The sequence below is a fragment of the Pseudopodoces humilis genome, chromosome 14, assembly GCF_049639895.1.
Source record: "Pseudopodoces humilis isolate 2021_Gansu_Grassland_sample_001 chromosome 14, ASM4963989v1, whole genome shotgun sequence".
NCBI lineage: Eukaryota > Metazoa > Chordata > Aves > Passeriformes > Paridae > Pseudopodoces > Pseudopodoces humilis.
In genome coordinates, this window is record NC_142213.1 from 8,060,552 (window position 1) to 8,074,480 (window position 13,929).

At 40.7% G+C, this 13,929-nt stretch overlaps 1 protein-coding gene across 6 annotated transcripts in view; it reads right to left on the reverse strand.

Moving 5' to 3' along the window:
- The window catches only part of NUP93 (nucleoporin 93), a 78,174-nt gene that overhangs the window by 14,430 nt on the left and 49,815 nt on the right, over positions 1-13,929 (reverse strand). For all 6 annotated transcript variants that reach the window (XM_088062183.1, XM_088062185.1, XM_088062186.1 and 3 more), the window contains 5 exons: positions 7,920-7,994; positions 5,723-5,812; positions 4,243-4,382; positions 2,000-2,132; positions 891-1,048 (listed from right to left, as the gene is read on the reverse strand). In XM_088062183.1, coding sequence (XP_087918309.1) covers positions 891-1,048; positions 2,000-2,132; positions 4,243-4,382; positions 5,723-5,812; positions 7,920-7,994 — 596 coding nt within the window. The remainder of the gene's footprint in view (positions 1-890; positions 1,049-1,999; positions 2,133-4,242; positions 4,383-5,722; positions 5,813-7,919; positions 7,995-13,929) is intronic.

Consider the following 13,929-nt stretch of genomic DNA (forward strand, 5'->3'; position numbering starts at 1 on the left):
CAGTGACAGTACCTTCAACAAGGTTTCTGCAACAACTAATGAGCACTCCTAGATACTCTCTACAAAGCAGGTTTATTTATAGAAGAATACCATGGCATACCATACTTGGTAAATGGCACTTGGATTTTTGTCCTTTCAGGTTATTTTGTTAGCTTGGTTAGTTATTTTTTATTGGTTTGTTTGGGTTTTTTTGGTGGTTTTTTTTTTTTAAATTAACAGCAAGTGGAAAGATGGAAAAAGCAAACTACTGTGGAGTTCAAAGCACACCTTAGAGTGCACTAACTCCCCTACTTTTCAACTACATCAGCAGCAGTTTGGCCAATGGCCCCTGTTCAGTGCTGGACAGCAAAAACTGGAAGAGGAGAATAAACACAAGACACAAGAGAGATGTGAGAGTGAGGCATCTAAAGGCCTCTAACAAACACTGCTTGCTTTTCATGTGTAGCATTCTTACAGGTGTAGTCAAAAGTGTTCCCCAAAGGAAATTCAGCTAGAATAAACATCAGGGGAAATAAAAAGATACAGGACTGATGACAGCAGATTAAATCTATTGATTTAATAGATCTAGCAGATCTATTGTATGCTGTAACTCACTGTTACACTGGGCTTATCCTTCTGTAAAAAAGCTACACTACCCTGTATTATTTTTGAAATGTAAATTTTTGAATGCTTTCAAACAACTCTTTCTCTGTTGAGACTTCTCAACTTCAAAGCCACAAATTAAAATATGCAAACTTCTACATGTAAGTTAGGTAGGTAATATAAACACCAGGCAGCCATCACCACCAGAAGAGACCTGAGTTTTTTGTACTTCTAGCAAGCCATTGATAATTTCACTACTCCACAGCAATTCCAACCCCTCACAACGATCCTTCCTAGTTCCCAATTACCTTCTGTCTTTACTGTGCATGTACTCCTGGAACCAGGTTTTGAACTCTCCCAGCTGGTGCTGTGCCCGTTTCACCACGTGCATGGCTGCAGTCAGATCTCCGCAGCGCATGCAGTAGTAAATCAGTGCCCACACGGGATGGCCCTCCACCTCACCATCCTGAAAAGAAGGACATACTTAAATTTTTTCTTAAAAGCAACATATTTGAGTGATTTTTCTTTATTCTTTGCCTCATTCATTATTTCTGCCCTTATACCCACACTCATATTGGTAAAAAATTCTGTTTGTTACAGAAGCCAGAGGTCCTGAAGGTTAAGTTCTGGCAAAGCTCTGCATATCTCAGCAGTGAAAGGTGTGATTCTCTTCTGCTTGCCCAGATTTCAATTCTGAGGGAGGTTTTGAGAATCCCAGAATTAGCATATGATATCCTCCCTACACAGGAGATTGATCTGGATTAGGCCACCGAGGTATTAAAAACATTTTCACTGAAACCGAAAGATATCAAACTAAACACTAATCTCAGAAGGTAAGAAGGGACAGCTAGACTTAGCTCCAGTGTTACAACTTATTATTTCTTCATTTAACTTTTATATTTAATTTTTCAAACTGCTTATCTGATAATTTTGTAGATGCACAGCTATGCACTTTTTACTACATGCAGGTAAGAAGGGTTTTATTCAGATTCCTAAATAAAAGGCCCAGGCTACAAATCAGATGAATTCATTACACATTTGGTGACGGTTTCACCATTTGACAATAAATGTAAAAAAAGAGAAAAAGCAGAACAGGGAGATTAGGTTACTGCTTTTTTGAACCATCATTATGCATTTTAATTCTTGCTTGTTGATTTCTAGGATGACAACCAGAAGACACCATAATTTCTAGAATTAGAACTCAAACTACTGAGCACGCACCATGCTTTGGGATTAGGTCTGAACTCAAGAGTGATTTTGTCTGTCATCTCCCATTTTCCTAGTGACAATTTCTAGAGGAGGAGTTAGGAGCCTGCTTTCAATGGAAAAGCCACTGGAGGCTGCACCGGTTCCCGCTCTGTAGTGGGTGAAGAGATTTGTATTATTTTAGCGTGGTGGCTGACAGTGCTGGCCATACCTGCAGGCCAGGGACAGACGCCGGGAGTTTGATGTTCAAGAAGCTGCGGACCAGTTGGTAGGTACCTGGGACTCCACCCAGCTGAGCCTGGTGCAAGTTTCCAAAGACTGTCACAAAAGTGTAATTTTTGTAACTGAAAACAATACAAGCAAAACAAACATGAACAGACTGAGAGACACCTGCCAAAAAACATCCACTGCCTTTCCAGTCTGAGAGAATTAACAATTTAAAGCAAATTAACGCAATGTTCAAACATTACCATTACAACAAAATGAAGCACAAATTTTGGAAAGTTTAGGAAGATCCTTGTATCTAGCAGTCTCAGAGGACACCATGTTTGAAGTCTGTGGTGGACTGCTCCAGGTTCAACCCTCAATTATGAAGTTCCTTTTATTTGATTCTTGTTGTACAAAGTTAAGCTCAAATATATAGCTGGAAAAAGCCTTCCCACTCTAACACTTTAACTCTTAATCCTATAATGAAGGAACAGTTAAATACCACAGATGTGTTTGTCTCTCTTCCTTGTCCTATGGAAAAATATCCGCCTTAGGCCTATGGACTTACCATAGGAAATGGAAGGAAATCCCAGAAAAAAAGGGAATTTAGAGAAATATAACTGGCACAGGCAACTTTAAGAAAACATTTTAAAATAACCCATCAAAGCATTCAATCAAGGCCGATCAATTTAAGAAATACTCATATTTAGAAGCAGGAGTATCAAGAATTTGAGACTGAAGGAAAACCTAAGTAAGCAGCATCAATAAATGACACAAAGTTCTTTTTCTTTCTCTTCAGCACCTTGGACTTGCGCACCATCAGAAATCTGAAATATTATATAAGCAGGTATCAGAGTATCTTGATAACTAGAATTATGGCTGAGGCAAGGGCACACACCTCTGGGCTTAAGATCACAGTTGCTCCAAAGGAACTAATGTATGAACAGCTGTGAGTGGCATTACATCCCTTCCATATGAGTGAGGGGCTGGTGATCCACGGAAACACTCCAGTATTAGCCAATTCCCACCAGGGAAGAAAAGCTATGAAGCAAGGCACAGGGTTTGGGCAAGGTTTTAATTTTAAAAAACCCACAAAAACCAAGCCTGAGAGGCCTAATCTCCACAGCTGGTAGCACTAGGGAAGTACTACATATAATAACTTCTAGCTTCAGTTAGCAGTTAATGGCACTGTGAAAATTTAGTACATTGGCTAGGTGGCAAATCAGGTTAAGAGTCACTGGCTCATCGCACTCTGCTGAGACTGAGGAACTGGGAACAGAAGATTCTTCCGATGTGTCAGCTCCTCTGTGCACAGGCAGCAGCTGCCACCACCCCCTGGTGACACTGAGTGCTGATGGGGTGTGACAACCAACTGTCAGGGCCAAGAAGAGGCTGTGCCAGGAGGTGAAAGCATCTCTTCCCACAGTGCTGTGTCAGAGTGCAGTGCTTTCCCTGCTCCAATGCAATCTGTGTCCCTACAAATGCCCACGTAGTACCCTGCAGTTATTGCTAGCATGGGCTGCAAGAGCCTGCTGGCATCACATTGCAGCTATTAGAAAAGAGACACTGCAAAATTGCAATATGCAATTGCATATGTGCAATCCACATATGCAGTGAATGGGCATTTGGCTTCGGGCAGCTTCACAGCTTGCAGTTCTCTGAGAACTCCACTGGTCAAGGAGCTTAGGCCCCCATGCTACTTGCTAATACACAGAGCAAACCACCTTCTACAGTCTGAAAATCACTGCTACATGTCTCAACTTCAGCTTCTTCACATTTTACAAAAACTTCTCACTGTAGAAATGGCATGATCAGAACTTGACTCACTGCACCAGGTTTGTCCCCATGCTGTCCTCACAGGCTGCTGACAGCAGCCAGCAATCAAAAAGGGAGCATACAGAAAAGAGGATATTCTTTTGCAGATGAGAAGTAGATCACTTTCCTCAAGTGAAAAACCTTCACATATATACATATATAGAATATTTATAAGCAACACAGAAGAAAGAATAAAAGTCTTTGCATTTTCTAAACAACCTCCCCAAGGATTCAATGCCTTTCAAACTAGAACACTGTTAAACTAGAAACAGTTTTTTATTTAAGTGGCTGCTCTAAGCCCTGCACAATAAAGAAGACAGGCAAGAGACATATCTGTGAGCAGCATGAGGTAGCTGACTCTAAGTGCAATACAAGGTCATTCTAGCTTATTATTAGGGAACTCTATCAGTCTTAGCAGAGCACCCATCTTACCTTTCCTCCAGGTAGTGCAGAGCGTGCCTCACAAACTCCATGCGCACCTCCATGTTGGTCCGGACCTTCAGGGCATCGCTGGCAGGAACCAGGGTGACGTCGGTCATTTGTTTCACCATGGCCCACATCTCGGAGATGTTCTATGAAAAAGTCATCCCATGCTTCAGTACAGAGATAACAAGCAACATTGTTTTGAGCTATGTGTTGTTTTGATGCTTAAGAAAAGTGTAAGAACACAAGAGTAATTCATGTCAGTTTAGCTTTCTAATGGAGATACTGGACACAGTCATGAAGGTAAGCTGCCTCTGTCCCATGGAATTAAAATTTCAGAGTCTTTTTTTGCATAATTCTTGCAAGATGGCTATAAATGTTGTACCTGCAATTGTTCCCAAAAATTGACAACTATTTCCAAAATTAGGCTGGGTACTTGGTACTCAGTCTCTTGCTCATTTCTAGTTCACACTTCCCACTCAATATATACCACAGCATCATCAGCTTTCCATGTAATGGAAATGGCTCTGGCTGCTGTTGGAAAGCTGTGTGATCAGCTGTGATAAGAAGCATCAAAAGGACACTGATCACTTGGACAAAGGCTCAGTTATAAATAAAGGTTGAAAACCATCTAGATTTATTTATTCACAAGGACAAGACTGTATCAGTATTTACATGACTAGGGTGTCCCTGCTGAAATGGCAAAATACTGAGAACTAACAGCACTGTTCACTTGGGCAAGGGCAGCTCTTTGATCTCAATGCTTCAAAGCAGCAAGAACACTGAAACTCCTCATGCTGTCCCTTGCAAAACAAAAAGAGCTGCTCAGAGTGAAGATGCACATCTGTAATTCAGATCCAAGTGAAGGGTTTGCCCCTCAGCTTCTGAGCAGCTTTTTGCTCTCCCCATTTGCACAGTGTTTTCATAGCTTGACCCTACTGCAGTATTCTCCTCCAGGCATTTCTCCAAGGTTTGTGCAAGTGTTTTCTTTTTTGGGGTGGATCAAGACAACACAATTAAAGGAATAGAAATAAAGGAAAGTAGGCAGATCATTGATTTAAAGTCAATCCTAGGGGTTTTGTGCTTTCCTATGAGAGCCTATTTCAGCTCTAGCAGGGTCTGATTGAAGACCCTTTACCCCCAACTAAATATCTTCAAAGGACTTTAAGAGACCACATTTTGTAAACCAAACACAACAGAATCTTTTTAAAATTAAAAGCAGTTTTTCCCCTCAATGGCTTATCACTTATGATGGAACACCAGGTTCATTTCTTCCTTGCTGTGTTAAGAAATTTTCACCATGACCAACTTCATTGCAGGTGGGCCCTGCTGCACTGGAGAAAATTCTGGTATTGCCTCTGTGTTTTCTGTGGAGCCATGCAATTTTTTTTTGGCAATATCAGTATTTTTCCCCCAATGTCAGCAGGCTGTTAATCACAGCCTGAAAACAGCTTGAATACATTTCCTTATGTTAACTTACTGGCAGTACCTTATCATCCAGGCCTGCAGTAGCAGCACAAAGATCCACCAGGTTAGGCTGCAGATGTCCATTCACTATCTTCTCATTATAAATATAAATCTAAAACATAATTAAAGTAAGCATGTTTAACAATACATTTATGCTCCGTTCCATCCCCAGCCACAGCAGCAAAATCTAAGTCAAGCTTCAGAAATAGTGTTTTCCAGCAAGTCCCTCTGCTTCTCTCCCACATCAGCCACTTCCAACCCAACGATAGAGGAATGGGCATCAGCATCACCCAAGCTTGTATACCATCTCAAAGCCCCAGGCCTGCCCTAGCCGGCAGCAGCCCAGCTGTTCAGGGGTTCTGCATGGCAGAGCACTGGGCTGAATGCCCCATTAGACTAATTGCAGCTAATTGTTGGAGGATAAAGAATCAGAAGTGACCTGACAAGTGGATGGCTGGGATGTTCCCCTGCATGGCAGCCTCCTACCTGCTGATGTGAAAGAAACAGGATTTTGCTGGTTTGTGCCAGTATTCAGGGAAATCTGAGTCAGGGAAATGAACAGAAATCTGATCCTTCAGAGCCTGCCCTTAAAGGTATACACATACCTCCTCGTTTTAACTCTTGATCTTAACTGAGCTTAATCTTCTATTGTTTATTCTATTCTCAGTCCAAAGACCTTCCACTGTGTCCAAAAATAGTAACTCTCAATTCCAGAAAGGCAATACCACTGTACTTTAGTTCCATTTAGCATGCAGCACTACTACAACATGCCCAGGGTACACACAAGATGTAGAGCTCAGGACTGCAAACAGAATGCAGCATCAGTGAAACTGTGTCCATGGATGTCACCATGTTCCTGTGAGGCAGTCTCAACTACCCACAAAGAACAATTAATCACTTCAGTGTAATTAAAACACATTTCACGACTGCTGATAAATGGATCTCCAGCTCTCCTGCCTGACCTCCAGGTCTCCCAACTCCCCTCTGAAGACACAGGAGCCCCACACAGACTGCTGACACTGGGTTATTCCTGAACTGCGGCAGGCTGACACAAGAACAGCTCAGCCACACCAGCTTGGGAGCATGCAGCGACTGCACCAAGTGTTTTGGTAGCAGAAGCCTTGCCACAAACGCCACATTTCCAGAGCACACTGCAGCATTCTGTGCACAGCCCATGACTGTGACAAGGGCCCACCAGCCATACTGACTCCACAGCTACCCCAGAGCCAGGACTGCTAGAGAGACTGGGCTTTCCATACCCAAAAAACAGCATGTAATAACACCGATGGCTTCAAAGCACAGACAATTATGCTTTAAAGAAGACCTTTGGTGTGGGTATATTAGAGTAGATATGAACTAAATCAACAAACTATTAACAGCCACAAAGTCAAATGTACACTTTAACAGCGCAACCATGAACCTTTTGCTATTAGTTTCTTCCCAGTTACCATAACTGAATGCAGATGTAGGAAAACAGATGCACAAGTTGCTCTGCCTCAGCACAGACCGAGCCAAAGCACACAATAACAGTAATTGTGTGCAAATTAGGCAACACTTCGTCTATGTCGTTCCACATATTCCATTTTGAAAAATCAAGTCCTTTTCTTTCATTTTGTTCTCAACACTGCTGGTAAACAGATAATCTCAAATAACAACAGTGACAAATTGGTTATGTAAAGGTTTATCAATTTTCCCAGAAAATTTTCAGAGGGAGTCTAATGCTACCAGGCATATTAATTCATAGCGGATGCACTAAAGCTTCTCATAAGCAATGTCATTAAAATAGGATACAATTCAACAAACATCAGGATTAACACTTCAGTGTATTTTTTCCTACACACATACACGAGAAAAATGATCTTCCACATATGAAAAAAAAGGGAATATAAAGCTTTCATTTGCAAAAAATTATGCATTGACACAAATCCTAAAAAAACTGCTTTTGAAAACTTAAAAAGAATTTCAGTTTACTTTACAAGCATAAATGCCTTCTACAGTCATATATGGTGCTCAGGTTCTCTTTTTGACAAAAAATATCCTATAGCTAACAGGTTCTAAAAACACCAAGATTCATGTGTTTGTCAATAGCGTTTCATCTCCAGGCAGATATTTTCATGCTTTACTTACCATATCTTTTATACTAATCTCCAATCTTTATTTTCCCCATCTCTCTCCATGGAGAACACAGTGTTCAATGAAGTTTTTTCACCTCCACTCACCTGACGAGCATATGCCATCTCCACACTGTCCAAAGAGCTGCGACCTGGAGGACCCATCTCACCAACATAGCTGGGCTGTGGAAGGAGAAGCATATAGGAAAGTATGAAAGTACAGAATTACCACAGTGCATTTTACCACTACATCTGCTCCTAAAGAGCAACAGCAAAACACTGTTCTTGACAGAACTAAGAACAGGGTTTTGAACCATTTACAGAGAAAAATGCAGCCTCACTGCAATACCCCATTATCTTCCCATTATAGCTTAAACTTTCTAAAGTGACAGAAATCCTCCTTATTCAGTGCACAAACCAACCATTAACTCTCTAGAATTAGGACATCAGTGTCTCTTGGTAGCACCTTATAATTTTATTTCTTTGCGTTTCTTGAAAGGTTGCTTCTTGTCAGTGTCTCACTGTGAGGCATCTACTCTGAACCTCCACCACAGCAAGGACAGAGAATTCAATGGACGAGCTCAAACAGATCCAGTCTGGCAGATCTGATACTCCAGTTTCGTCCCAGTACCATGAGATAGACATAGAATAGGACTGCAGCATTCAATGTGTGCTGCAAAGTGCCCCACTGCTGGTCTGCTGCAAGAGGAAGTATGCTGGCAATATCCTGACCCGAAAAAAATTGCCTTTTTACCCACAGAGACTATGCCAAGATTGAGATATTTTGGGTGTAGAGCAGGGAGAGACAGCCAATGGAATCATGGCATACAAAATTCATACTCTTATAAAACTTGTAATACAACATGCCAAAATAGTATAATACTGCATAAAGCGATTTTAGGTATTCACTACAAGGCACAGGTATGTTCTCAGTACAGCCACCACTGAACATAGATGTTCAATACTCTGGAGGAAAAAATACTCCCAACAATACTCTCTGCTATTTCCTGTTTTCTCAAAGAATATAATTCTTCATTTCAGCATCCACATTGCAAGTCTTGAGTTTGAAAAATAAAGTACAATCATTTTAAAGACAGATCACTTTGAGGTAAACAGTCCTTTAATATCAGCTGCTTCAGAAGCCATGCTGGTCTGAAGATCAAAGCCAAGACAACCTCACTACAGAAGCATAGTATTTATTATGAGGACAACTGACATAGTTGGGGCAAGCAAAAAGGAACAGACACACTTTCAACAAAGCAAGATTTTCAGGCTTGTTACCATATAACTCAAGGCCATGGATATTCATCTAAACTGGAATCAGTAATTTTTTCCGAGAAAGGGCAGGTACATCTGCACAGTTTAAAAATTAAGCTTTTTACCATCAAAGTCAGTTACAACTGGCTGCACATCCTCATTAGCTGTTACCCAGATTGCCAGTACTTTACAATGCAGACAGGATCACCTCCAAGGATTGCTTAAAGACGTGCTCTAGTCTTGCCTGGAAGAGTTCACTTAAATGTGACCAATTTGCTGCCTGTACAAACAACATGAAGCCCAAATGCAATAGGAAAATCACTGTTTTCACTTCCAGTTTAATCAGCTTTAGAGTTCAGCTTTGCTGACACCTGTCAGACTGCAGCATGGCAGGAGCAATGTTCCTGCCATGACCTGGCTTGTGCAGATTTCAGGAAGAGATCCAGAAAGGGATAGCTTTTCTCCAGATGGTGCCATCATTCAGTTTCTTGTTTCAAATGAGGATGAAATACTGGCAGAGTCTTCAAAAGAATCTCACTTTTTCTGGGAACTGTATCCCAACTTCAAAGTGAAATAATACAAACATATGAACTTCCAGATATGTTACTGATCAGTTTTGCACTGAACATTCTCTCAGTAATTCCAAGATTGTTTTTTTTTTGGTATTAGTTTAACCCGGAATATCTTTTACTGTCTAACACTCAGGAGCATGTGTCCTTACAAAGACAACTACTACTCCCTGTCCCAGTCCAGGAATTCTGATCAGTAAAGTGTTCACAAGTTAAAATTTAAAAACAAAAAAAAGTTACACAGTTGCAATGGCCAAGAAACTGTTCTGCATTGACTAGGAATTTATACATGAAGGGCACTGACCTCTACCAAGAAATTCTAAGAGCTTTGTGATATCAGCTTTCTGCACAGCATACAATGCTTGATTACAGAATAAAAAATACTCAGTGGTGTTTGCCCCTAATATAATGAAATATAAATAAATGAAGGAACCAAGGATGAACCTGGACAATCCTTTAAAATGGTTGAAATTAGTTTATTACTGCATTAATTTCTCACTAATAATAGAATTTAAATAATGCTTAACCTGGCTACAAAATCAGGCAGGTGCATTTAAACCTTAGGCTCTATAAAAACGCCTTACAAAAACCCCAAAAGCAATTTCACTTTTTCTTTCTGCAACTGAACTTACACTAAAAATATTCTTCAGAGTCCCTCTTAGTGGGTACTGATATTCAGAAGCATCTGCATTTTTATTTTGGTGACAAATCATCTGACACAAATTCCTTTAAACCCACCTAAAACTCGACAAATTCTTTGTTCTAAAGAACAAAGAAGCTGTTAAAGCAGGTTTCCTGGGAAACAGACATGATGGCAGAAATAGCGCTTTGCAGCCTTTCCCTGTGCCGAGCCAGATAAAATGCAGAGTTATTTAAAGTAATGCTAAATTATGGACGTTGTCATTAATTACCAATGAGGTTTCATCTCCTAAAGCAAGTGAAGACTAGTACATAGTGACTCAGTGTCACTTTTCAGCCAGTGCCCAAGCACCAGAAACACAAGGATTGGAGCTTTGTTTTGTGAATCTGTTCCATTTTCTGCTTTGTGGCACCAAAGAGCACCCACGTGGCTGCCACTCCAGAGAGTGGTGTGTGACTGCCAGGTTCAAACAATTCAGGTAAGAACCTGAATTCAAAAGGGCATGCCTGCAAGAAGTAACTGCTCTGGGGTTGGGTTTTCCCTTCCATTCTCCAATTTCAGTTTTACTCTAACCATTATGCTTTAAGAAACACTTCTTAACTATCTGCCACAGCTGAGAACTGCCATACTGAAATTCTTTAAATTCTACTGACTTGGTACTTCAGGAAAAAAAAAATCAGGAAGTCTAGAATTTGTCCTAGTTTTCTTATACTTTTCTTTCCTATGGAAAAAGAGCCAAGGAAGCAAGCTTATTTCCTATTTTCTTCCCACCTCATGTGTGCATTCTGGCTTCACCTTTGAATTATTAAACTAAAAAAAGCACTAGCTCACTGAACTATCTCATGGCTGTGCTAAAAGGAAAGTTCAAAAGGAAAACTAAAGCAGTGAGTCAGCATGGGGAAGGCCACTTCCACTGTTCCGCCTGAATCACAGAAATGGATTGCGCAGGCAATCCTTCCCAAGAGGAGACATCCCCTACAAACTAACGGGGGGAAAGTGGGGAGGAGGGAGGATATACTTTGCTAGCAAGTAAAAACTTACCATGTTTCAAGCAAGAAAAAGATAATGAAAGTTGTGCTCAAAACAGCAGCTAGGAGCATATGATAAGAATTGTGTTTCAGGTCAGGTTCTGAAGTTGAACTGGAGCAGCAAAAGCAGAAAAGTGGGGGAACGCACAAAGGACTGCAGAAGTGTAAGTGCACATACACAAATCTCTAGTCTGATACTGCTTAAATGGCTTGTGCTGTTTTTCTCAACCACCTTTGAGTGGTTTTGCTTTTCCCTGCCCTGAATTTTGGTCTTTCCAAAATATGATTCAGAACTGTAATATTTATTCAGAATATTACACATTTCTCAAAGCTGCAGCTTAGCTGCACTGCCATCACATTTTTATCTTTTAAATCCAATTAGCCAAATGATGCTGCTTTTCAAAGGAGTCCTCCTTCATTTGCACTCAACCAAGCATTCAGCCTCACTTGCACACCAAACCCTGTGCATGTAAAGATGCATTATTCATCACCCTCATATGCATATGCACATTCCTCAGCAGAAGTCTGGGCAGACATTTTGTCAGCACTCCAAATGGCTTGGCCAGTAGACGCAGTGAATATCTAGGCAGGAGACCAAGCTGGAAAAATCCCATCAAAATACATTGTGGTGGAGTGGAAAGCATCTTGCAGAGCTTGGGATTTAAGGGGTATGAAGATGTGGTACAGAGAGGCAGAACAGAAACCAAGAGGTGCCAGTGTCTCTGTATCACTGCAGGAGCGTGCTGCTTGACAGCAGGAGTGGAAGAGCTTACGGCAAGGGTGGAAGAAAGAAAAACCTGAAATAAGGAAAAACTTGGAAAAGGACAAAAGAAATGCCTCGGAACCTCATGGCACAACAGTCATAACAAACACCTTCAGACCTTAGGTGTTTGATATCTTGAAGACAAAATTCAGGCTTTTAATCCCTTTCCAGCCCCACAAGAAGCACCTTTTTATCAGCTCTGGTTTTCCCTGACAAGAAGATGGCCAGGCTGGAGGACAAGGGGGAACAGAAAACCTTTATAGCAAGTCCTGCACTAGGTTCTTTGAATCATGAGCTTTGCCTGTTAATTGGTCTTACTTCCATGAATAATGTGTTGGTATTTCATTCTGCCCAAATTAGCTTGCCCAAAGCTTGAGAATTGGCTTGCAGGCAGACCGCCCCCCTGCTGCGTCTGGATCTGTGCCTTTTCAGCTGATTCTCCATCTCCAGAGGATATCAATTAAACCTCTACTATATTCTACAGGCTGTGTCTGTTTGTGTCACATACACACAAAAAACTTATTTGACTGGAACAAGGCTTTAGAAGAACAACCTGCTGTGGGGATGTTAGATAACAGGCTTTTAACACAGTAGATGCACTTCAAACCTCTCAGACCTTTGACTTCTTGAGGCTAAGACTAGAATATATCAAGGATTTTAAATGCTCTTGAAATGACATACTGCTACTATGAAAGCTTTGAAACAGAGAGTGGAGTATTACTGACTGATAGTGTACATTGAGTCTTTAAACCCATTCACGAAAAACATTAGGAGCTGAGTTTCCTCCCCTCCTCCCTCACACCAATTTGATGCTTGTCCATGGACTGAAAGTAACATCCATTTGACAATCAAACACCAGAATAGGTGTTTTACCTGCTCAGAGTGGGTTATTAAATTACTTCTGCTAGCAGTTAACATCCACTCTGAAAGGAAAACCCCATACCAGTAACTAGCACACAAATCAAAGATGTTAGAAGTTATCAGTATAACTGCCAAGTATTCAGATACACATCCCAAAATAACGGGATAGCTGTTCCTAGTTTTAAATTAATTCAGTCTGCATTATTTAGCATTTCTAATATTGGACAACCTTTGAGAAGTCCCAGTAAAAATCAGTAAAATATTTTCTGGGGAAGAGAGTCTCTATAAAAAGAGATATGCTAACTGGGATTAACCTATATTTAAAAGAACAGTAATCAGAAAGGGACATTTCATTAACAATTTTAATTATTTCCAAATCCCTATACAGGTCATACCCCATTAGCACCAAAGGCTTTTTTTTATTTTTGTATAAATTGCAGGTCATCCCAATGAACAAGAATTCATTTTAATGGGTGAAGAACATGGCTATAAAAAATGTGTCTCTTTTTTGGCCTGGAAGCACAGCAGCTTGCATCCCTCCACTTCCTATCCCCTCTCTTCTCAAGGTGAGCATTTTCATGGAGTACAGAGCAGCAGCTGTGATGTAACTTTGTGCTCCAGGGACCACAGCTGCTGTCTGAACCTTTCAGCGCAGAGGAGCTGAGCTCCCAACACTCTGCACGTAACTCTGCTTTGTTCTATTCATTTAACTTAAACATTTTCTTTAAGAGAATAAACTGTAAAGGTTTGAATTGTAACAGAAGATAAGGAATGTTTTAAGATGATAGTCAATATCTCTTTTGTTAAACATGGGGTAAGTCTTGCCCAAAGGATTTGGTCATTGCTGGATTAACCTGAACACTAGAGGTCTGAGCAGCACAAAATTCTAACCTGCTCTGCATGAGACAGCAAGATAAAAAGGAAAGTGGTTTTTTTGGGGTGTTTATTCATTTGGCTTTGCCAAGAAATCTGAGAGACTTCATCAGCCTCCTAAGAAAAG